Raw genomic sequence first — 26,364 nt, 5'->3', positions numbered from 1 at the left:
TTGTAGAAGTCACAAACCTGAAGAACATGCTCCAAGATATTGAAGGGCAAGTTTGATAAAGACAGGTTCAAACTAGGTAAGCTAGGCTATAAACTCAACTACTTCGGCTAGGCTAAGTAAGCCACCAAACCTAATCTCACTAAGTTCTTGAGGAACAAAAGATACTTCTTCATCTGTTTTTAGCCAAGAAAATCCAGAGGTGTTCTCGAATCCTTTCTTGAGCTTAGAAGAGCTTCAATAGCAGTAGGAGTGATCACAGGTGGGGATTTAATCTTCAGAATTATTATATGAATATTACTGAACTCACGAATGAGATCAATAACCACTTCATAAGAAGAAAGAAAATCTTATTCTTCAACTAGTATCGGTGACACAGGTTACCTATTCAACTTGCCATGTATGAGAAAACTGCGCACCTGATGCTCTGTGTAGCAGGGTCTCGGAGAGAGACCCGTGACTTGAAGAAACCCCAGTCTCTAGACGAGGGAGAGCACTGATAGAAGAAGGTGAAGATGATGAGGGCGAAAGGATTCCCTTCTTCAACTTCTACTGAAACCAGAGGGCCTTACCACAGTACAAGTACACATGTCTTAAGAAACAATGAAGAATTCCCAAAAACCCCCAACTTCTGAGATAGCAGAAGATGGATTGTACTCCTCTTGGCCGAGTCGATCGATCGAAACTATGAAAGGGGAATCAGTTGATGATGTCACAAGAACTAGTCATGATGTCACAATCCCATCCATAATGTAACAGGAGCAGACGACTCTTACCAAAACAGAAATTACTACGTGTAAGAATGGGTATAATCATATATTCTAATAAAATTGTGATAATATAAGTTTATTTCATATATATTACAAGAGGGCAACCAAAGTGAAGGGCATCGGTTGACAAAACACCGGAAGGGAGACGAGAAGCCACAGAAGCAGACGAAGGCTTCATTGGAGAAGCAGTGCATCCAAGATTGGTACCTCTAAATGACGACATAAACTGCGCATTTGAGCCTAGAAATGAAGAGCAAAATGGTGTTGCCCCCACCGACCCTGGAGGGGAACAACCCCTAGACGGGGCTCCCAGGCTCTGAAAGGAACACACTGCCGTCATATCTGGCTTTGTTCCAAACTTCCACCACAGAACTAACGAGTTGGATGAGGTACACCAATACGTGAAGTGACAACACTGGGAGAGTGAAGGCTGAAGAGAATGTAGAGGGGCTCCCAGGATCTGAGCGAAACACGTCACCATCCAACTTCATGGCAAGCAGGGCTGACAACTGTTGCTCAAGAAGACGACAAGGAAGTCCAGAGGCAAAACAAGTTCTGGACTTTAGGGCCTGAAAAGAAACAAATAATATGCCTTCCCCCCTTCAGGAAGGGAATAAATCTCCTACCCTGAGAGAAAGGAAAAGAAATATATCTGTAAGGGAAGGGAGTGAGTCGTACGGCTCACAACCACCCCAAAACTGTAAAGAGGCAAGACAGTAAATTCTGACTGGTCCTGAGCATGTAGTCGGGACCAATGCAACTGTAGAACTTGTGCCATTAACATTCGTGTTGAGGGAGTGGAGGACAAATTGCCATGTTAAGTAAGACGAATCCTCACAAGAAACCCTCGGCTGCAACACGAACCCGTGATGTCTCGATCATCTCGATCTACACAACATCTGAAAAACTAAAACATTACCACGTTCACAGAAATTGTGTAGTTTGAATCAAAACATTATGTGTCTAAATGTTTTGATAAAAAAGAAAATAATAAACACACCTAGACGAAGGTGTTTGAGAAACAACAATGATATGCTGTAAAGGGAGAAAAACACACCTAAGCCTACTATGCAGTATGAGTAAGTAAATATATCATTGAAGACATAGAAATAAAACATATTGAAATGTCTTAATATATCAAAGTACACAAATGTTTCAATATATCCAAATCAATATTTCAAATTACAAAATAAAAAAAAAAAAGCAGGACAAAGAATAAAAGCATGTCTTGTCGAGAGTACGGCCAAAAGTAAAGTTAAGAGATTGAATGCATACCGGTTGGGTGGGCGGTACTCCTGCTCCTACCTTAGGTAACTTACCATAACCGCCTTGCAAAAGTTTAACAGCCGGACTTTCTGGCTTCGCCAAAAGTTATCCATATGTAAAGACCAAGGGTTTGTATTCGTGTAGGAACAATAAAAATTAATTAAAAAATTGTTACTTTATCAAATAACACTTTCCTCTTCTCTTTTGTCCCTATTCATGTAGTTTAAAATGGAATATCTCCTAGATAAAATGCCATAAAATCATTTATAAATGTGGCTATGCCATCCTTTTATTTTTGCCACAGACCGCTAAAACTTAGTAGTTTCAGTGGCCGATGGCTGGGGCAAAAGATTACCTTTTACTAGTTGCAGATAAAGCAGAAACACTAGCAAGAGTCTTCCAAGTTAAAGTTGGGATAAACAAGAAACTTCTTGTGCTGACTCAGGAAGAGGCACACGAAGCACTGATATGAGTGAGGGTATGTGTCTGGGCCTGCTTGTTGGTATTTTGCATGTCTAATGTCTTCAAATTTTTTGTCATTAAAATTTTGAGTCCTGTCAACAGGTAACTTCTCTGCAGAGCTAGGCCTAGTTAGAACTGATAAATTTGCTGGACTCAGCAGCAAGACTAGCAGTAACACAGCTACTGGAAGCTGGGGAGTAATAAGCAGCTACTGCATAAACTGAAGAGAAGAGTGGATACAAATTCAACAGTCCTATTAGGTAAGCAGCTGACAGGTGAGAGATATGAGGCAGGAGTGTAGCTGGGCACACACAAGATTCTGGAGGTAGGCACATGGTTGGAAGCAGGTCTAGTTGTCTTGACAAGAGATAGAAAAACATAGTTACCAGGACTGGACTGAGGTCAGAAAAGTGGACATCACATTATGGACCATGGGAGTGCTGATTGATGGTGTGATTTTCAGGCTGTACAGTCAAGGGAAGACCCTCAGAAGACAGGAAGCACTTGCAATAAAAGCACAGAAGGGAAAAGCAGCAAGGTTGTCTTTGAAAGATTTGGAAACTCTCTTACATCTGAATCTGAACAGCTGAAAATGAACAGCCTTTCAGCCGGTTACTGAAATCACTCTCCTCAGAAAGACTCTTGGAAAAATATAAACTAGTGGCACAAAGACTGATGGATTGGTGACAAACAACTTGGAGCCAGCCACAGTAAGCATCCACACAATCAATTTGTTAATTTATATTCTTCAGTTTAATGAAGGCTATACTTAAGTGTCCCAAGTCCAACCCTTAAATGCAGAGCCTCTATTTAAAAACTGTCTCCCAGGTAATTATCAGGCTGGAGTTAGCGACAAAGTGGAAAAAAGTTTTTTCAAAAAAAATCACAGAACGCTGGTTTTTAAGATTAAGAGTTCACCTTGCCAAGGTTTTCTCATTGCCTGAAGTTTAGTATGAAACCATCAGAAATGAAAAAAAGATATCATTATCATATAAAAATATTGGAATATATGAAGCATTGTTATCTCAATATGGGCATCTTTAATTATATACAAATAATCCTCCTTTCAAATGGGGTAAAGCTAACTGAGTTATTATTTTTTTTTATTGTATCACTAAATTGCGATGATTTTGAATACAACAAATTTAAAAGGTTCAAAGAACACAGAGAAAATATTATCACAAAATGATGCAAATTCACCATAAAGCTGTAAATATTGTGCTAGAGGCTTCCTCTGTTTGTTGCAAAATGATTAACTGATTGAATATTACTAAACTTCAGACTTTTAGCTTGACAATTGAGTTTTCGACCATTTGGCATTGAGTTAAAAACTGAAGGTCGATTTTTGGCTCTTTATCGAGTTTATATGAAAATATTTCAAAACTGATAAAAGACTACAACCATGAGTTATTTTTGTTGTATTCTCATGATATTGTGTTTTTCATGTATAACACTTTCTCTGTAAGGCCTAATATAAAACGGTGACCTCTCTTACTTATCAGGTGACTAAAAAATTCTGACTATTTTCAGAAGAGTTGAGGTCCTGGCAGAGGAAGGAAAAATGTTTTTTTTTTCCTCAATTCTACCATAAATCTTGGGATATTGTGCAGACTTCCGTTTGCTGCAAAATGAAGGTAAATGATTGAATCCAGTTACTAGAATATAAGAGTTTTAAGCTCACAATTGAGATTTTTTTAGACCATTTCAGTTGAGTCAACCTTGACTTAAAACCATTTAAATTTTGTCACACATCATTTAGATGGAAATATTTCAGAACTGATAAAAGCTACAACAAAATTATTTTTGTTGTATTCTAGTGAAATTGACACACATTTTCACTGGTTCTCCCAAAAATTGCAGTTATCATTTTCATGTATAAACATGTAACGCCTAATATAAAACAGTGTCTGTCATTTCTGTTATAAGTGACAAAAGAATTTCATATGAGTTTTGTTGGGCAGAGTTACAAAAGCTTCATACTGGACGTGGAAGGCAAAAGTTTTTTTAAAAATTCACCATAAATCAAAATATTGCTATAGATTTCATTTGTTGCAAAATGAAGGTAAATGATTGAATGTTACTAGAATGTAAGAGTTTTAGCTTGCAATTGCATTTTTGACCATTTTGGTAAGTCAAAGTTGACCAAAGGTTGAAATTTTGGCAGCTTATCGTGATTTATAGAAAATATTTCAAAACTTATAGAAGTTTTCAACCATAGTTGTTCTTTGTTGTAATCTAGAGAAATTGCGAAATTTTCATATTAAAACTTTATGTAATCTGTTAATATAAAACCCTGTTTTTTACAACAAAGTGACAAAAGAATTTCTGAGATGCCAGATGCTCTGTATGCAGATCTGAAAGAAATGTTGTTATTTGGCTGTTGGTGATCTGTTCAAAACAACAAGTCTCCGTGAACTTTAGCATCCCTCAAGGCATTTAAAAATCTTTCGAAAGTTGGGCCTTAACTTTTTTCTGCCAGTATTTATCAAAACTTTTTTAGTCGACAGACCAAATATATGTCCACTGGACTTGACAGACAATTTTAGTCGTAGTCATTATTTACGTTTATTCTTTACCTTCTTAATGGCAGGGGTTCCATTCATAGGTACCAAGGTGCACTCGACTGAGCCAATCATTATTAACCAGAAAATCACAATAATTATGGTAATAAATGGCATTTATGATGAGTGGGTTTGTTTGAAAACTGCTTTGCACCGTTAAAAACATTATTTTATCGCAACACTCTGCTCACCAATACTGATAAACCACTTAACGATGCCGATAAACCGCTTACCGGCAACGAAAATCTGGTTAACGATGTTGTTAGCCAAGCATTGTAAGACTGAAACACCATTAACTGATGATGCCAGTAAGCGGGACTGCCTGTACAATGGATACATGAAGAGATGTAATGTACATGGTCACTGACAAACATACATTACTGTAAAATAAGTGGAAATATGACATTTTTATGATAAAATAAAGTTTTATATATACTTACTGAGTAATTACATTGCTATATTTTCTATTAACCCTTAAACGCCGAGCCTCTCTTTTGTCAAAAACAGTAGATTTATGCCTCTGCATGAAAAATCAACGCTGAAAAACATAAAAAAATTTTTTCAAAAAATCAAAAATAGAAATGGGTGGAAGTCTTTAAAAACTGTGATTTTAAGATTAATTCATTTTAAGAAAATTTTTTGTCATTGATGAAATTTAGTATGTAACCATTAAAATGAAAAAATATCATTAAATATAAAATATTAAAATAAAACTGTAAAAAAATTTTTCAATATAATTTTATACAAATTGTCACCTATTCATGCAAATTTTGGCTAAAAAACAGCTTATTTTTTTTCTTTGTTTGTACACTAAATTGCAATGATTTTTGATATAACAAATTGTAAAACGATCAAAGCAACACAGATTAAATATTATCACAAAAGATGCATGAGTCTTAATTTCAGACTCATCACCCTAAAAAATGTTTTTTCAAAAATTCACCATAAATCGAAATATTGTGCTAAGACCCGTTTGTTGAAAAATGAAGCTAATTGATTGAATATTACTAGACTGTAATGTTTTAGCTTACAATTGACTGTTTTCTAACATTTCTCGAGTTAAAGTTTCCAAAACTGTCAAATTTTTCTATTTATCGAGATTTATATGAATATATTTCAAAACTGATAAAAGCTACAACCAGGAGTTATTTTCTGTTTTATCGTAATGAAATTGCAGCACATTTTCTTATATACAACTTTATGTAATGACTAATATAAAACGGTGCAAATATTACGACAACTTGTAATGCCTGAATTTCATGTTCCTGCCGAGTTACCTCTTCGTAAGGAAAATTTTTTTTTTTCAAAAATTCACCATAAATCGAAATATTGTGCTAGAGACTTCCAATTTATTGCAAAATGAAGTTAAATGATTGAATATTACTAGAATGTAAGATTTTAAACTTAAATTGCGTTTTCTGACCATTTAACTGGCTGGAGTTAAAGTTGACCAAAGGTTGGAATTTTGGCATCTATCGTGATTTATGTGAAAATGTTTTGAAACTGAATGAAAGCAACAACCATGAGCTATTTGCTGTTGTATTCTAGAAAATTAGCGCACTTTTTTCATATATAAAAGTTTATGTAATTTTTCGACTAATGAAAAGATGCAAACTTTATACAACATTGACAAAAGAATTTCTCAGATGTTGGGGTCTCAGTCAGTTTTCTAGTCTGTGGGTAAGGAAAAAGTTTTTTTCAGAAATTCACCATAAATCGAAATATTGTGCTAGAGGCTTCCAGTTTGTTGCAAAATGAAGGTACATGATTGAATATTACTAGAATGTAAGAGTTTTAGCTTATAATTGCGTTTTTTACCATTTCGGTCGAGTTAAAGTTGACCAGGTTGAAATTTTGATACTTATCGTGATTTATATGAAAATATTTCAAAACTGATAAAAGCTACAACCATGAGTTATTTTCTGTTGTATTCTACATGAAATTGCGCACATTTCCATATATAAAACTTTATGTAATGACTAATATAAAACGGTGCAAACATTACGACAACGCTGACAAAAGAATTTCTGGCACAGACGTTAAGGAAAAAAGTTTTTCAAAAATTCACCATAAATCGAAATATTGTGCTAGAGACTTCCAATTTGTTGCAAAATGAAGGTAAATGATTGAATATTACTAGAATGTAAGAGTTTTAGCTGACAATTACGTTTTTTGACTATTTCATCGAGTCAAAGTAGACCGAAGGTTGAAATTTTGGCAGTTATAGTGGTTTATATGAAAATATTTCCAAACTGATAAAAGCTACAACCATGGGTTGTATTTTGCTGTATTTACATGAAATTGCACACATTTTCATATATAAAACTTTACGTAATGGCTAATATAAAACAGTGCAAAAATTACGACAAAATGACGAAAGAATTTCTGAAATTTTGGCCGAGTTATCTGCGTCTGGGCGTTTGGGGAAAAGATTTTTCAAAAAATTCACCATAAATCGAAATATTGTGCTAGAGACTTTCAATTTGTTGCAAAATGAAGGTACATGATTGAATATTACTAGAATGTAAGAGTTTTAGCTTATAATTGCATTTTTCGACTATTTCGGTCGAGTCAAAGTTGACCAAAGGTTGAAATTTTTTGTAGTCAACGTACGGTACGTCCACTTGGCACCCAACAGACAATTTTAGTCGACGTATGATACATCCAGTGGGCGTTTAAGGGTTAACCAGCAGCTAAAAATTATGAAATTCACAGGTCACGCTATTTTGTTTGGCTAGGTGACTAACCCCGCCCACTTTCGGGGTAAGAAAGGAACAACTAGCAAAAATATTCAATTTGTTTGTGCCATAATGTTCATGTGAGGGGAGCAGGGAGGGCTCCAATCAAGTAATTGCTTGGTAAGTATATATAAAACTTTACTCTATCATAAAAATGTCATTTTTTTATAAGTAACTTACTAAGTAATTACATTGCTGATTCCCACATTGACAGGAGGTAGGATGCATGAACAAATCTACCCCAAAACATTAACAGTAGTAATGAATTTGGGAATATAAAGGACTGCTAGCATTAAAAAATGCCTGATGTTTCCTTACCTGACAAGGGAGCTGCTGCAGGAAGGTACTGCCTCTATTGGCACTCTCCTTATCGTATAGTGGTGGGGTGGTATAGCCGAGGCTCACCTACTATATTAGTGGGTACCTTGTAGCAAGGATGATACCAAATGCTGACAAAGGTAATAATGTTGCCCCTGCCCAGGGTGCAATACAGAAAAAACGACAATGAAATAAATGTCATCTAATACCATAAAAAGTTAAAAACCACTGCCCAACTACAAAGGACTGGAGGGCACTCCGGTACACTGTACCCTCAGGCTCCCTTAAAAAACTCAACAACCTCAAATCAAGGCAAAGAAAGGAAGGAAGGACTGCTTCCTACGCTTCTTCCCCCAACACCTTGCCCGAAAATGGGCCCAAAGTACTGCAATTATCGTTTAAATTTTCTTCAAATAACGAGTTGCAAAGACCAACTTACATTTCAAAAAAGTCGCTTTCAATATCAAGGAGAGAGACAAATTACGCTTGAATACCAACGCAGTGGCTATAGCCCTAATTTCATGAGCTCTCACTTTACACAATGGAAAAACCTCATCTTCAACAGAAGAATGGGCATCTGATGAGTGTTTGTTCTATTTGGAAGAATGCCAGGGCATTCTTTGAAAGTGGCAAGAAAATTCTTAACAGAACATGATAAGATGTTTGAAGGACCATAAATCTTCTTTGTTCTGTGAAGATAAAACCTTAGAGTTCTCACAGGACACAATACTCTCTCTTCCTCATCTGGGACTACAAACTCAGACAAGCTTTTAATTGCAAAGGAATGAGGCCATGGATTGGAAGGAACAGACAGCATTCTCTTGGGAAAAACCTACTCTTTTGTCTATTGCATGAACCTCATTGATTCGTTTTGTGGTCGCATAAGTGACTAGAAAGAGGGTCCTTCTAGTTAGATCTCTCAGGGAAATCGAATGCATAGGCTCAAATTGGGGACCAGACAGCCATTTAAGGACCACATCTAGGTTCCATGCACTACTGCTACCTCTTTCTGTTTCATAGTGTCAAACGATCAATTAGAGCAGATGAATCCTGATTAGGGGAAAGGGCCACTCCCCTGTGTCTGAAGACAGAACTTAACATGGCCCTATAACCCTTGATCGTCAAGGATGACAGGTTCCTGTCAGTCTTAACATATAGTACAAAATCTGCTATTTCAGCTATAGATGTCTGAGAAGACGACACTCTGCCCTTCCTGCACCATTCTCTGAAAATTGGCCACTTAGCCTGACATACCCTTATCAAAGGACTGACGCCTGCATTTGGCAATAGTTTGCAAAGCTATTTAGCTTCGAATATAAACCCAATCCCAGCTATGATATCTTTTCCTATTTATCAGGTCCGATAAATTTTAGCAAAAGTGGAAAATTCCACAAAAATTTATTCAAAGAAATATATACAGTAATGGTATATGGGACTCTTGGACTCAAACCTGGGAACAGATTCCTGAGGTTCAAGAGCCCCCTCACCACGTCAAGGTGGGTCCCTCATCGATGGGGAGCCATCCCTCAATAATACCAAAGGATTTCTTGACAGAAGAAGATAGCACTAACTTGGGTAGTCTCGAAGACTCGGAAGACTATGACTCCCCAAGAAAAGTCAACACAGGCAAAGGAGCTGCAGGCGAAAAGCAATTTGGGAAAGTAACAAGAGGATACCTTAGCAGTGATGCATAAGCTGAAGGACGAGCATCTTGAGCAATAACTTCTTCTTCCTCGTCCGAGGATACAAGAGACAAAGCCAAGTCCGTAGGTTGGGGGGTTGATGGAGCCTTCTTCAACAGGCTCAAAATACTGTTGAGCTTGCTCTGAATTGGGTCTACCACGGAGGGCGCTTGCTTGCTACAAGAGGGTAAAGCCTGAGGCGTGGAAGTTTGAGACACAGAGGAAGGCCCAACTGCTCAAGGAACAATAACAGCTGAAGGAGTCAAAGCGTCGGCAGCATAAGCATGGTGACACTCTGGTGCCAAGGGAAGATTGGGCGCCACTGGGTGCTTCATCTTCTAATGTTAGTAATGGATTGTTAATAGGTATTCCTTTACAAAAGACAATGCCTGCATAAAGTGTTAGTTTGTTATCCGAGTAGTTCTGGACATAAACTTCACAAGTATCACCCTTCATGTGGACTAAAGAATTATCCATTCTGACAAATTCTGGTAACTCTTCATTTAGTAAAAGAACGTCTTTAACTCCTATCTCTTCCTGGAACTTCCACGAAAACACCTTCCTGAGAAGGCGGGGCTATAGAATCAGCTGTTGTAAGCATTTAGACTGTGCTGACTCATGTTTTGGTTAGCTTCAATCGCGAGGCCATTATTTCTCACTTTTATGACTGTTTTTATGGCTACAACACGATATACTGCAATGGTTCATGTAAACATCCCGCGTATTGATAACATGACACAACAGCATTTGGGCGTTATCACTGTGTTCTTTGCCTCTCTCTTTATTCTTATTTCTCTCTCCTTCTCTCTCTAACTTTTTCTTTCTATAATCTCTCTCTCTCTCTCTCTCTCTCTCTCTCTCTCTCTCTTTTCTATCTAATTTCCCTATCTATTCTACACCACAACAATTGCACAATAGATTCAACAATCAATTCGAACCTTTTATCAAATTTACACTCAAGGCTAGCAAATGGTGTTAGGTTCGGAAGTGAGAGCGCCAAGTAAAGGAGTGGGTTGCATAGCAGGAAAACTAGGTACGGGATCAACAGAAATAACAGGAGCGTCAATCTTGATGTTAGCATTATCAATATCATGATCAACAGGAGACCCCTGACTAGCTAAAGACTTACTAATCCGTCTGGCTATTACTTCTCTCTTTTTATCTCTAGCCAGTTTGTTTAAATGAGATCTTAAAGTCTTCAACTTCTTACTGTCCCAGTCTACACATTCATTACATCATAAGTCTTCTGAACAAATTTGTCCCCTATAATCTGTGCAGATAGGATGTGAATCGTAAGATTCCTTAGACAAACGGGTATTGCAGCCTTTGCTGCAATACCTAAAGCTAGTAGAACTTGAGTCTGACATTTGGAAAAAAAACAAGTCAATTAAAGCCACAATTGTTAATTAAGGAAAGCCGTTATAAAGAGAATCACAGTAACGGTCAAAAAACAGAGTCTAACTCTATCTAACAATTCCGAAAGGCTATCAAAGCAAGAATACTTCACAGAATTTGATGAGAAATCAATAGGAAAGGCAAATGCCAAAATCAGAGCTGCTGCTAAAAGCTGGTGAACAGCCATTAGCCAGCAGAAACAAATTGAATACTTTAGCTAGTTGTTCCTCCTTTACCCTGAAAGTGGGTGGGGTTGGTCACCTAGCCAAACAAAATAGAGCGACCAGCGAATTTCAAAATTTTTAGCTGCCAGGTAACAGAAACCATAGCAATGTAATTACTTGGTGAGTTACTTATATAAAAACTAAGTTTACATCAGTAAAATCCAGTGTGGAAAGTTAAAAAAAAAATCCGATTTCTTACAATACAAAATCAAGCCTATAACTAACAAATCTCAGCTTGATACCATTCAGCCAACTAGGACTAATTGAGAAATTCAACCTTTTTGGGGCCTCTTCTCAATTCACTGACCCAAAAATACAAAAACTTTCAGACCTTACAATGAAACATCAAGATGATGTGTTGTTGAATAATCAATTATACTCCTGTGCTCTCACATTTCTAATAAAGCAGGTGTTTCTTTTAACCCTTACAGGCCATGCTAAAATATATATTAAGAATGCCCATAGACCAGGCAAACTTTAAGGTTGGCCAGTTGAAAAAAAAAAAAAACACATCAATGAAAAGAGGGAGATGGTATAAGAAAAAAATTCTAACAAATTTTCTGTACCTTCCACGGCAAGTTGAAAGTGAATATTTCCAACCTTGTGTGGGCCTCTTTTCCATGACACTTGTAAAAATATGCCTTATTTTTGTTAAGCTTACATATTATTTCTAGTAATTTTTGTATTACAGCTCACATAATATCATAACAGATAAGAAATACAATCAGTAACAATTTCTGAGTGTACTTACGGTAAGTATTTACGAGATGTACTGGGATGGGGAGATGCAGTACCTTTTTGCGAGTGATACATGTTTTTCTAATATTTCTTCGTACTTTAGTTTGCAAAATTACAATTATAGCTGACATACTCTCGTAATCAATAAGAACTAGATCCAACATCAATCCTTAAGTATATATACAAGATGTCCCATGAAATTTCAAGTCACACTAGTCCCCCTATCCTGGACTGACGTATCTGTGTTGCCATAAGAGTTGCCCAAGTCAATTATGGCCTATTCAAACAATAGGAAATTTTTTGCGCAAAGTTTGTTCAAATATTATAGAGCAAAATAACAGTACTCAAATTATCTGAATCCGGAAGTTTGATATGAAATTATTGGAGATCAAAAGAGCCTATCCTTCCAGTAAGGATTAATATGGTAGTGTCTATAAATGAAATGCATATAGAAAATAATTGGACATGCAGTGCACAGTAAGGTAATGACTTACAAAATAACTTATTTATTTTTTTATAATCCTATACTTGGGTATGTGACACTTTTAATACAGTAACTGACAACTGAACTAACAAAACTTTATGGTATAACTGTAAATATTCATAAGAAATTCATTTCTGCTTGAAGAGTACAAATAAAACCTAAAATATCCAAAAGCCCACATGACGTTCCTCAAAGGGATAGTACCAACTACATAAGAAGAGTGCAAATGCATGCTAATACAGCACCTTGAGTTTGGTAGGTTATCAGGCTGACCTACCATGAACAGAATGGTTATGATATATTTTTATAACATTTGCTGAGAAAATTCTGTTCCTGAAATAATTGCACTCACAAAAAGGTGTGAGTGCAATTATTTCAGGAACAGAATTCTCTCAGCAAATGTTATAAAAATATATCATAACCATTCTGTTCATGGTAGGTCAGCCTGATAACCTACCAAACTCAAGGTGCTGTATTTAGTTATAAATGATTTGTTTAACCAGACCTCTGAACTCTTTTAGGGTTCTTCTCGGGCTAATATGAGAAATAATCACTTGGGTCCAAGCACTGTAACATCATATGACTACCATTTTCATCACAGCTCTCATCAAGAGGTATGAATGTAAGCCACAACCTCTGCTTTGCTTCTTTTTCCCACTTACCAGTATAAAAATTTGTCAAAAGTACAATATTCTGATGCAAAAATATCACATGCATCTGGACTGAAACTGGCAAAAAATAAATTCAGTTGGTTCAAAGAAACTCCTACCTTGGCAAGGCATTCTCCTTGTTGATAGTAGAATGGGGGCTGTGATTAGGATCCTCAAAGGATGGGGACCTACTGGAACTGGAGTCCTTGGAAAATGGAGACCTGAAAGGGAGACTTGGGTAACATTCAAACTAAAGTACTTTGTACAATGATTTCTAGAACATACCTTGCCCTAATTGAAAACTTTCTGGACCACATCCCAGAACTGAATACTGGACATGAAGTCAGTGTATCTTTTATACTAGAAAAGTATGAAATACCAGATGCAACTGAAATATAAGATGGCAAAGACTTGAGAGGAAATTGTGGCAGCAGAACAAGCATGAGTTAAGATAGTAGTTGAAAAAGCATAGACCATAAGAAGGCCCACTCATCTCATAGATTCAAAAGGTATGTTCCTCACTAACATGTTCTCTTCCTTTAACATAGAGCAAAAATTAGAATATCTTGTACCTTAAACTGTAGTACATACCCTCAAAAAAGTTCATAATAGTTAGCACCTAAGTGATACATACACTTATTACAGACCTTGTCACCTCTGCCAGTATTTCATGAGCATATTACTTTGGCAAAACCAACATGACTTTCTTATGACATACAGTAGGACTAATCAATTCAAACTGTACACATAGACATCATGGCTGTCCCCAAATTTTTAAAAGAATAATGAATAATATAACAGCAATGTTTTCATGACAATCATCATCATTGTTAAATCTGGAGGTCATCCATTTGGGCCTCTTTTAATCCCAATGGCTGACCCCATTTATCTGTTAGTTCTATTTCATAGTTTTCTCAGAAAACTTGTTCTTTTATGTCATTTTTTTAGAACAGACTTATCATTTTTTCACAGACATGTCACCTGGCCAACTAATGGAATAGTCTTGATACTGAAGTCATTTTTTCCCAAATCTTTACATTTTTACTTGTCCATGATCCAGCATGTATTGATGCTTTTGGTGGCATATCTCTGTTGGAGGTCTTTTACATGCAGGTAAAAGTGTCCCAAGATTTATGACAGGGTTAGAGATCAAGAACCATGTTCTAACAGCAAAATGTTGTTAATCAAGGTAAACTATTCAACACAGGTATAGTATAGTTATTACCATATACAGTACTAAACATACACAGTATTTTAATTATATATTAATGAAGCTCTTGTAATATATGTTTATCCTAACTTTATACATAATAAACAATTTTATTACACTTATTCAATGAAAATAAAATTAATTCCAATACAAAGCAATACATTCCTTACAAGCGTAGAAAAGATTGCAATCTTAGTAAATGAATAGTTTTAAGAACTTCTCTCCTGTTTCGTACAGAACTTCATATAAATGGCAAATGCTGTATGCGTTTTTACAAAACATGACACGAAAGAGAATATCTCATACGAGAACGCACTAGCAATAATTACAATATCTATGGAAAATGACATAGACAATTTACGAAAAACGTATTGTAACGTAGTGTGTTCACACTTAACCCTTTCGCTTATGACTCATAAACAATTACATCTGTGGGAAGTGGCAGTGACTCGAGCAGTAAGAGTAAAAATGTTTATACCTTTTTTCTTCCAAGACACACAGCTCTAACAATTCTCAAGTCAGACCACTTAATTCTGTTTCATTTTGCAGCAGAATTTTTCTATACAATGGCTTACAAAAATCCCCTCAAATAACTCTTATGTAGCTTGAATAATCAGTAGAAATGATGATAAAACAAAATTTTGCACTTTCCCCCCCAAAAAAATGTTGTAATAGTCTTCATTTTTATCCATAACACACCGAGGTAAATTACCTAGCTATTGCAATGCAAAAAGTTGTAACTAAAGCAAGGAAAATATGAAAAAAAATTAATGGCAAAGTAGTGCCACATTCTCCTTAACCCTTTAACGCCGAAGCCCTATTTACAAAAATGTCTCCTGCATGCCGGCGGCGTTCGGTGAGTTAGCGCCAAGCGGAAAAAAGTTTTTTCAAAAATCACAGCACGCTTTAGTTTTTAAGATTAAGAGTTCATTTTTGGCTCATTTTTTTGTCATTGCCTGAAGTTTAGTATGCAACCATCAGAAATTAAAAAAATATCATTATCATATATAAATATTGGAATATATGACAGCGAAAAAAAAAAAACTTGTATATAATTGTATACAAATCGCGCTGTAAGCAAAACAGTTAAAGCTAATGACTTAATTTTTTTAGTTGTATTGTACACTAAATTGCGATGATTTTGGTAAATAACAAATTTTAAAACGATCAAAGCAACACAGAGAAAATATTATTACAAAATGATGCATGAATTTGTAACGCGCGGACGTAAAAAATTTTTTTTTTTCAAAAATTCACCATAAATTGAAATATTGTGCTAGAGACTTCCCGTTTGTTGAAAAATGAAGCTAATTGATTGAATATTACTAGACTGTAAGTGTTTTAGCTTACAATTGCAGTTTTCGACCATTTCGGTCGAGTTAAAGTTGACCGAAAGTCAATTTTTTTCTATTTATCGTGATTTATATGAAAATATTTCAAAACTGATAAAAGCTACAACCATGAGTTATTTTTTGTTGTATTGTAAATGAAATTGCGCACACTTTCATATATAAAACTTTATGTAACGACTAATAAAAAACGGTGCAAATATTACGACAACGAGACGAAAGAATTTCTGAGATGTTCGGCCGAGTTACCGCGCGCAGACGTAAGGAAAAAAATTTTTTTTTTTCAGAAATTCACCATAAATCGAAATATTGTGCTAGAGACTTCCAATTTATTGCAAAATGAAGGTAAACAATTGAATATTACTAGAATGTAAGAGTTTTAGCTTACAATTGCGTTTTTTGACCATTTCGGTCGAGTTAAAGTTGACTGAAGGTTGAAATTTTGGCAGTTATCGTGATTTATGTGAAAATATTTCAAAACTGATAAAAGCTACAACCATGAGCTAATTTCTGTTGTATTCTACATGAAATTGCACACATTTTCATATATAAAAGTTTATGTAACGACTAATGTAAACGATGCAAACATTACGACAACATGAAAAGAATTTCCGAGATGTTCGCCGAGTTACCGTGGCAGAGCGTAAGGAAAAAATTTTTTTTTTTCAGAAATTCACCATAAATCGAAATATTGTGCTAGAGACTTCCAGTTTGTTGCAAAATGAAGGTACATGATTGAATATTACTAGAATGTAAGAGTTTTAGCTTATAATTGCGTTTTTACCATTTCAGTCGAGTTAAAGTTGACCGAAGGTTGAAATTTTGGCACTTATCGTGATTTATATGAAAATATTTCAAAACTGATAAAGCTACAACCATGAGTTATTTTCTGTTGTATTCTACATGAAATTGCGCACATTTCCATATATAAAACTTTATGTAACGACTAATATAAAACAGTGCAAACATTACGACAACGTGACGAAAGAATTTCTGGCGCAGAGCGTAAGGAAAAGTTTTTTCAAAAAATTCACCATAAATCGAAATATTGTGCTAGAGACTTCAAATTGGTTGCAAAATGAAGGTAAATGATTGAATATTACTAGAATGTAACAGTTTTAGCTTACAATTGCGTTTTTTTACCATTTCGGTCGAGTTAAAGTTGACCGAAGGTTGAAATTTTGGCAGTTATCGTGATTTATATGAAAATATTTCAAAACTGATAAAAGCTACAACCATGAGTTATTTTCTGTTGTATTCTACATGAAATTGCACACATTTTCATATATAAAACTTTATGTAACGGCTAATATAGAACAGTGCAAAAATTACGACAAAATGATGAAAGAATTTCTGAAATTTTCGGCCGAGTTACAGCGGGCGTAAGAAAAAGTTTTTCAAAAATTCACCATAAATCGAAATATTGTGCTAGAGACTTCCAATTTATTGCAAAATGAAGGTACATGATTGAATATTACTAGAATGTAAGAGTTTTAGCTTACAATTGCGCTTTTCGACCATTTCGGTCGAGTCAAAGTTGACCGAAGGTTGAAATTTTTTGTAGTCGACGTTTGCTACGTCCACTCGGCATTCAACAGACAATTTTAGTCGACGTTTGCAACGTCGAACAGGCGTTTAAGGGTTAAGAAAAGCAATATGTGGGAAAATTGTTTATACCTTATTTTTTGTTCAAAGATGCATAGCTCCAACAGTTTTCACAACAGACTACAGGCAGTCCCCGTTTACCCGTGGCATCAGTTAATGGCGATCTGGTTTTACGGCGCTTGTCTAGCGACACCGTTCACTGGATTTTTGGTACCGGTAAACAATTTTCGGCACCAGTAAGCAGTTTATCAGCGCCAATCTCTGGTTAGCAGCACCAATATCTGGTTAAAGGTGCCATTAAGTGGTTTATCAGTGCTATTATTGCCAATTTTTGATTAGCAGCAATTTTTGGTTAGCGGCGCTTGACCAGGAACGTAACCCCTGCTGTTAACAGGGACTGCCTCTACTCAATTTTGTTTATTTTGCAGCTGAATGATTGCTCTATACAATGGCATAAACGTCCATCAAAAATAACCTTCTGTAAGTGAAATAATGAGTAGAAATTACTAGACACATGAAAATTTGTTGCTTTCCCCCTAAAAATATCTATGATATAGTAATCATTGTAAATCCATAGTCTACCCAGATAAATTATCTAGTTATTGAAATGCAAAAATTTATAATTATAGCAATGAAAATATAAAAAAAATGAATGACAAAGCAGCATCACGTTTTCCGTAAGAAAAGCGCTAGTCACCCAAGCAATATGAGCAAAAAACTCCTTATACCTTTTTTTTTGTTCAAAGATGCATGGTTCCAACAATTTTCAAGATACACCGCTCAATTTTGTTTCACCTTGCAGCTGACTGATTGCTATATAAAATGGTGTAAAAAAAAAAAAATAACTTGATGTAGGAGGTATAATGAGCAGAAATTATGAGATATGAGAAAACTTTCCACTTTTGCCCAAAAAGACACTATTTGCAGCAAAGATAAATTACCAAGATAAATTACAAGGGTTTTGCAATGCAGAAGTTGTATTTATTCCAAAGAAAATATGGAATAATGAATGACAAAGTAAAGTCTCTCTCTCTCTCTCTCTCTCTCTCTCTCTCTCTCTCTCTCTCTCTCTCTCTCTCTCTCTCTCTCAAAAAAAGATAAATGTAATAATAGAATAAAAATCTAAAACTATTTAAAAAATATCAGGAACACTTGCTAAAAAATCATCCTCATCTTGTCTGCTAGTTTGTGCAATCTTTTTTTTTTATGTTTGCATAAGTCATCAATACGTAAAGGACTTAAATTTGGACAACGTTTATATCAGACACTGGTAGATGAAAGGGTTAATGATCATGTGTACGTACGTATGCCTCTCACTTTTAAAACATGATCATTTACGCTGGTTATGTATTATGCTGTTGGTAGCAACTCTTCATACAGCAAGTTATTAACCCTTAAACGCCGAGCCTCTATTTACAAAAACGTCTCCCATATGCCAGCGGCGTTCGGTGAGTTAGCGCCGAAGCGGAAAAAAAGTTTTTTTCAAAAAATCACAGCACGCTTAGGTTTTAAGATTAAGAGTTCATTTCTGGCTCCCTTTTTTTGTCATTGCCTGAAGTTTAGTATGCAACCATCAGAAATGAAAAAAAATATCATTTTCATATATAAATATTGGAATATATGACAGCGAAAAAAACTCTTATATAATTGTATACAAATCGTGCTGTAAGCACAACGGTTAAAGCTAATGAGTTAATTTTTTTTAGTTGTATTGTACACTAAATTGCAATGATTTTGGTATATAACAAATTGTAAAATGATCAAAGCGACACAGAGAAAATATTATCACAAAATGATGCATGAATTCGTAACGAGCGGACGTAAAAAAATGTTTTTTTCAAAAATTCACCATAAATCGAATTATTGTGCTAGAGACTTCCCGTTTGTTGAAAAATGAAGCTAATTGATTTAATATTACTAGACTGTAAGTGTTTTAGCTTACAATTGCAGTTTTCGACCATTTCGGTCGAGTTAAAGTTGACCGAAAGTCAAATTTTTTCTATTTATCGTGATTTATATGAAAATATTTCAAAACTGATAAAAGCTACAACCATGAGTTATTTTCTGTTGTATTGTACATGAAATAGTGTACATTTTCATATTTACAACTTTATGTAACGACTAATATAAAACGGTGCAAATATTATGACAACGAGACGAAAGAATTTCTGAGATGTTCGGACGAGTTACCGCGCAGATGTAAGGAAAATGTTTTTTTCAAAAATTCACCATAAATCGAAATATTGTGCTAGAGACTTCCAATTTATTGCAAAATGAAGGTAAATGATTGAATATTACTAGAATGTAAGAGTTTTAGCTTACAATTGCGTTTTTTTACCATTTTGGTCGAGTTAAAGTTGACTGAAGGTTGAAATTTTGGCAGTTATCGTGATTTATGTGAAAATATTTCAAAACTGATAAAAGCTACAACCATGAGCTATCTTCTGTTGTATTCTACATGAAATTGTGCACATTTTCATATATAAAAGTTTATGTAACGACTAATGTAAAACGATGCAAACATTACGACAACATGACGAAAGAATTTTTGAGATGTTCGGCCGAGTTACCGTGCGCAGACGTAAGGAAAGTTTTTTTTTCAGAAATTCACCATAAATCGAAATATTGTGCTAGAGACTTCCAGTTTGTTGCAAAATGAAGGTACATGATTGAATATTACTAGAATGTAAGAGTTTTAGCTTATAATTGCGTTTTTTTACCATTTCGGTCGAGTTAAAGTTGACCCGAAGCTTGAAATTTTGGCAGTTATCGTGATTTATATGAAAATATTTCAAATCTGATAAAAGCTACAACCATGAGTTATTTTCTGTTGTATTCTACATGAAATTGCACACATTTTCATATATAAAACTTTATGTAACGGCTAATATAGAACAGTGTAAAAATTACGACAAAATGACAAAAGAATTTCTGAAATTTTCGGCCGAAGTTACACATGGGCGTAAGAAAAAGTTTTTCAAAAATTCACCATAAATCGAAATATTGTGCTAGAGACTTCCAATTTGTTACAAAATGAAGGTACATGATTGAATATTACTAGAATGTAAGCGTTTTAGCTTACAATTGCGTTTTTCGACCATTTCGGTCGAGTCAAAGTTGACCGAAGGTTGAAATTTTTTGTAGTCGACGTACGGTACATCCACTTGGCACCCAACAGACAATTTTAGTCAACGTATGATACGTCCAGTAGGCGTTTAAGGGTTAATGAAAAATGCAAATGAAAAATGGAAATTGACATAGGACAGATTTATCACAAACGTCCTGCATCTTAACATTTTTGTACCAAATGGTCACTTTTTTCCATCTTAAAACAAGGTAATTTATATTCCAGTAGTGTATGTGCTATAGTATGGTAGGAAACAGTCCAGTTACACAAAAATGTATGGTAATGGGAAAAATATCAGAAGTAAATAATTAATAATAAAACCATACCAACACAATGCACAGTTCTGTCTACAGCAGCAATATAATGCTTCATTTAATGCACTACAGTATTTGTTTTCAAGCATCCTCAGTTTTATCCAGATATTTTTGTTACAAGGAAGCACAATGAAATGATAAATTCAAGCCTTGAAAAATAATGAGTAAAAAACAAGCAATGAAAAATTTTAGAAAATATATCTTTAATGGCTATAATCACCATTAATGAAGTGTTTTTTAAAAAATGTGCATTGGGCTGAATGCATTCACAATTGTACATAAATTAAATTTTCAGGTTCATAAATGCTGATTCAATATGATCAGTACATAAAACATTTTTAAGTCATTTGCAGAAAGTTATACCGCTCCATTTTAAGATTCACTTGCACAACACCAATTTTGCCATCTACTTCAAACCAAAATGGCAACTGCTGAGACCCAACCATCTTATTCATTTCACCATATAAATCTAACCCTTGAAAGGGGTCTATGGAGAACTTTGCCAGGTCAATGGGAAAGGTATCTCACTAGTTAGTGCAAGAGATATTACAGGTGAATAAATCACTCACTCTTTGAGCCATCTTAAACTTGGCACCATACATTATACAGTGCTTGATAGTTAAAGCAACATTTTTAAAGGACATGTCTCCAACTCTGACAAATTTATTTGAATTTCTAAAGCAACATGCAACCTGGCAAACAAATTTTACAAAACATCAAATAATTTCTTTTTTACCTTATGAAAATTTGTGAAAAAAAGACAAGGATAACTGTCTCACACTTACCTCTCTGGAAAGTAGTGCATCTGGTATTACAGTACAGTGCTTAATTCTAATTGTTAACCTTTAGACTCAGCATTAGTCTGACCTAGAAAAAACATGGTAATTTAAGAGGAACTACATGACTAACTATAATTATGGGCACATGAAATTATATAAGTAAACATTAATTTGATACTTCATACCAAACAAACTTACAAATACCATTCTTTCTACACTGCTGGATCCAAATGAGCTAAGCAAAAAATTGAGAACTTGTGGTCCAAGCTAGATGTAAATGGGATCTACTTTTGTTATATCTCATAGTTGACAATAAAGCAAGTTCAAATTCTAATCACTGAATCTGGACCTTATTATCTAAGAAAGTGTTGTACCTCTATTTACTCTGCTTCAATACTGAGTTTTTAAACTGTAAACAGAAATGAATACTTTATATCAAGTATGGAAAAATGCAATTTATGGAATCACTGCAAACAAAACTTAAATATTATAAAAACATTAGGAAGATGTTAATTCTATTGAAATGTATTTCTAATACTGCATGGGTCTTATGAATATTATTCTACCAAGCTCCTGGAAATTCCAGGAACAATGCAAACAGTTAAAAAAATATCAATTATTCTATAGTGTACAAAGCCATATTTCCCCAAAACAAATTATGTATAAAGCAAGCAGAATATCTTTTTTACAAATATTATTAACCCTTTCACTTACCAATGACTGATACAGACAACATCCAAATTTAAGTCTTTCACATTTTTACAACATATGCAAAAAAAAAAAAAAAAATCAACAGCTATGATGACGATAATTTTTTATAACATAGTCGCTTGTTTCGTCCTCAAGGAGTTTCCCCCCATGGTGTGCCAGCGCTCCATGGTGACTAGACTAGCATCAAAGAAATATTTTTCTATCCTGGTCTTTTGTCGTAATGAAAACGCTATGACACGTGATAGAGTATAATGGACTCAACGATAAGAGGGCATTTTCCCTTATCTTCAGCGAAGCTGAACCTAGATTTTCCTACGTAAAAAGTGCAAGAAGTGACTATTGCGCATGCGTGTCTGCCATCTTGTTTACAACCAGGGCAGGCAAAAGACTAGCTCCATTACCCTCTGCTAGTGGAAGCTACGTGCACGACGGTTCAATGCGCCTTACTGTTTTCATCAGCAAGAATCATGGAAACATCCAAACTCGAAAGTTAAATGCTTATTTTTAAGCCCCAATTAAAAATTGTTAGTTTAAACTGTGGTTGATGCTCTCTCACAATCTCTGTTATTTGCGAAAGCCCCAAAAATTTGAATTTTTGATCATTCAATTTAAAACTGTAACTAACGAAATGTTCCACAATTTATTATTAATTTAGATAATCTTTTCAGATAACAATATCCACAATATCCTAGGCAGTAGCCTACACGAGACGGTAGCCTAACAAATTCAGTGTGAATAATGTAAATATAGAAGACGTTGTCAGTAGCCTATATCCTAGGATTACATACCCTAAAGGTGATTTAAATAACCTGGATTAGGTAGTAACCCAATTTAAGGTAAGAACCTTTTAAGACATATTCTTTTATGGTCCTAGGCAGCAGCCTAGTTTACACCAAGGATCCTAGAATTTGATAAACAGGAAACTAAAATTTTCCCTCTATATAGCCTCTATACTTAAGTATGATCTAAAATAATCCAGGACTAGGCAGTAGCTATCTTAGTTTATGTGATAAACTTTTACAAAACATCCCATTATTGGGCAATCTTTTCCTAGACAGTAATCTAGAACTAGATGAAAATAGTAACCTGTGCCACATGAGATGGTAACCTAGCCTTAAGGCTACATACTAAGGCAATTGTGTTCTATGTAACCATACTCTTGTGAATTAAATAGTCCAGATTAGGCAGTATCCTAGATTAGAGTAAGTGATAACCTGACTATAAAATTATATATTATTGGGTTACTATTCCATATAATAGACCAAATAATCTAGGATTGGATACAAACAAGGGAGGTGGTCAGCCTGAGCTAGACAAAAATAGTAGCCTAACTGTGTTTACTTATTAGCAAGCTGCTAGTTTTATATAGCCTGTACATTTAAGTGTGATCTATAAAATTCTGGATTAGCTAATACCCTATACTAGGGTAAGAAAGGACAACAAGCCTAGGAGTACATATAATCATTATTCTAGGATTAATAACATTGGTAAGGGAAGCCTAGGAGTACATATAAACAGTATTCTAGGGTCAATAACATTGGAAAGGTCTTATGAATCCTATACCCTTACAGGTGATATAAACCTAGAACAGGCAATAGCCTAACTAGATTAAGTGGAAATTTAGAAACAGCGGGGCTGAGTATCAGACAAAAAGGTAGTCTCAGCTACACAAAACAAAAAACCAAATTATAAGAGGATTAATTTTTGTGTTGCTTATATCCTTGGGTTTTTAATGAAACCTAGAATAAGAAACGGCATAGAATAGGTTAAGTGAGAATCCTCTAAGAGATCTATGCTTAGAATAATGTAGATTATACTAGAAGGATTCACCTAAGCCATATAAAACAGTAGCTTGGGTTAGTTATTAAACAAATTAGTTTATAGAAGATTAGTCCATAAGGCACAACAATTTAGAATTAAAGTTTCACATAGCCATTGCAAAAGGACTCAGAGTTTAAGCAATGCAGCCCTATATGCTGTCAGAGTCAACCTAAACCTAAAATGGTTTAAGTTAACTTCAATATTTTATAAAAGATATTACATTTACACACTAGTAATCAAACTAACCTGTAAGATGTAATATGCTAACAGCACATGGTTTTACAAAAGTGTTCATTTTTAAAAACACCTTATACTAATTAGTTTCTAATAACAACTTGGTTCTTTCACTACAGGGCCACCATTATGCACGACCGTCAGCTCAAGTGTTCCATAGCAAACTGCTCGGTTCGCTTTTTGCCAGTGGGTATGGCCCATTCCACCTGCCATGAGCACAGTCCTTGCAAAAAACAAGACAGATTTGCTTGGTCGCCAGATATGTGCAAAATTTCCAGTGTGCTATTGGCAGCAAGTTTTATGGACAAGACAGCTTGTTTCAAGCTGTCATGATGGGTCCTAGGATTCAGCAAGGGGGAGGAAGGGGGAGATTATATCTTTCCGGCAGAACTCTGGTAGCAAATATTTAACCCCTTCTCAGAAGATCTATATTTGGGCCAAGTAACATCAGTCCCCAATACCTCCCAGGTTAACCCTGCGGAGGAAATAGAGGAAGTTCCTCTTGGAGGTGATTATCTTACAAATGAAGTTGATATTCCTACTGAAATGACCTTGCTGAACCCAGAAGGATCAGGGACACTACCTTCAGCTAACCATGGAAGAAACTTTCCAGAAGGAATTTAATCCGCCATGCAACTTTCAGAAGCTGATCAGGATCCTTCCCCCAAAAAGGATACAAGTATTCAGTTAACCCTATTTAAAATGACTGCATTTTCGGAGGGGTATACAGTAGTAACTCACTCAGGACCTCTGCCCCCTGGGTAACAGCAGTCACAATTCAGCAGTGGATGCTCAGTCAGATTACGCAAGCTCCCCCAAAAGGGATACACAGTTTGCAGCATTTGATCAGTTCTGTACGGAAATTGAGTAAATTATGAGTAATATCAAAGAAGCCCTTCCACAGAATGGTAATATATAATGGACATATTGTATGACTCTGAACAGGAAATTAAAAAAATCAAGTCAGTGATGTACACTCCAAAATGTAAAAGTACTGCATCCTGCAATCGAAAAGGGAGAGTGGAAACAAACTAACCAAACAAGATCCAAGGTTAGAATTCCTACTGGAGCCAACAAAACGACCAGTTCAGACTATAAAGCTTCAGGTCAGAACATAACAAGGGCTCCAATATTCTCCCCAGGTGATACTGATAATCCTTGGCGAGATGTTTCAATGTGTATTTTCTCTCCTGATGGTAAGTATCTAATTAATGAGAGAAAAACCATGATCGAAGTTGTACATGTGGAGTTTAGAGACAGAGCAGCATTCCCTAATATGGAATGGCACCAGATACCACCTTTGCCAGACATGGAGAAACCTCAAAAGGAAACAGTTTTCTTACGTGCAAATACAGCATTAAAAGCTACAGATGATGCCCTTTACCAGGTCAATGGTAGGTGGATAGGATCTATACTCCCATTATGAATAAAACCCAACTTGCTCATCAAGTACCCCCTGCCTTCTATCCCTTCACCTTTAAAATAATTAACCATGTGAAGGCAAACTTTCAGGATTATGTAGTAACTAGAAAATGGGAGTCAATGGCAGAACTAAAACCATTTGCCACATTCCTCCCAGTTTCGAAAAATTCCACAAAGGAGTGAGCAACACTTCAACTCCCTTTTGAAAGGAGAAAGCTCCCCTTGGATGTTGCTAATCAGCAATCTGGGACCCCTATGAGAAGAATCTCAGATGAGACAGCTTCATCAGAATTCCATGCTAGGACTCTTCTTAGTATCTTAACCTCTTCCACCTTGCTAGAAGTTGCCACCAAAGGCTTCCAGGACACTTTTTGCTGTTGTGGCTAAAAGTCTTATGAGAACCCTATGGGAAGCACTCTATGACTTTCTGAGCTTCGGACCTGTGTCACCCGGTAAAATTCCATTAAACACGAATTTCTAGGTATAAATATTGCTAAATATACCAGA

The 26,364-nt window shown here is 35.4% G+C and overlaps 1 protein-coding gene across 4 annotated transcripts in view; it reads right to left on the bottom strand.

Moving 5' to 3' along the window:
* The window catches only part of LOC136831732 (uncharacterized), a 175,093-nt gene that overhangs the window by 79,048 nt on the left and 69,681 nt on the right, over positions 1 to 26,364 (bottom strand). For all 4 annotated transcript variants that reach the window (XM_067092361.1, XM_067092369.1, XM_067092375.1 and 1 more), the window contains one exon: positions 13,405 to 13,506. In XM_067092361.1, the coding sequence (XP_066948462.1) occupies positions 13,405 to 13,506 (102 nt within the window). The remainder of the gene's footprint in view (positions 1 to 13,404; positions 13,507 to 26,364) is intronic.

Source organism: Macrobrachium rosenbergii, chromosome 4 (genome assembly GCF_040412425.1).
Source record: "Macrobrachium rosenbergii isolate ZJJX-2024 chromosome 4, ASM4041242v1, whole genome shotgun sequence".
NCBI classification, from domain to species: Eukaryota; Metazoa; Arthropoda; class Malacostraca; order Decapoda; family Palaemonidae; genus Macrobrachium; species Macrobrachium rosenbergii.
Note: the sequence above shows the minus strand (reverse complement) of the source record. Positions and strands in the feature narration are given on the sequence as shown.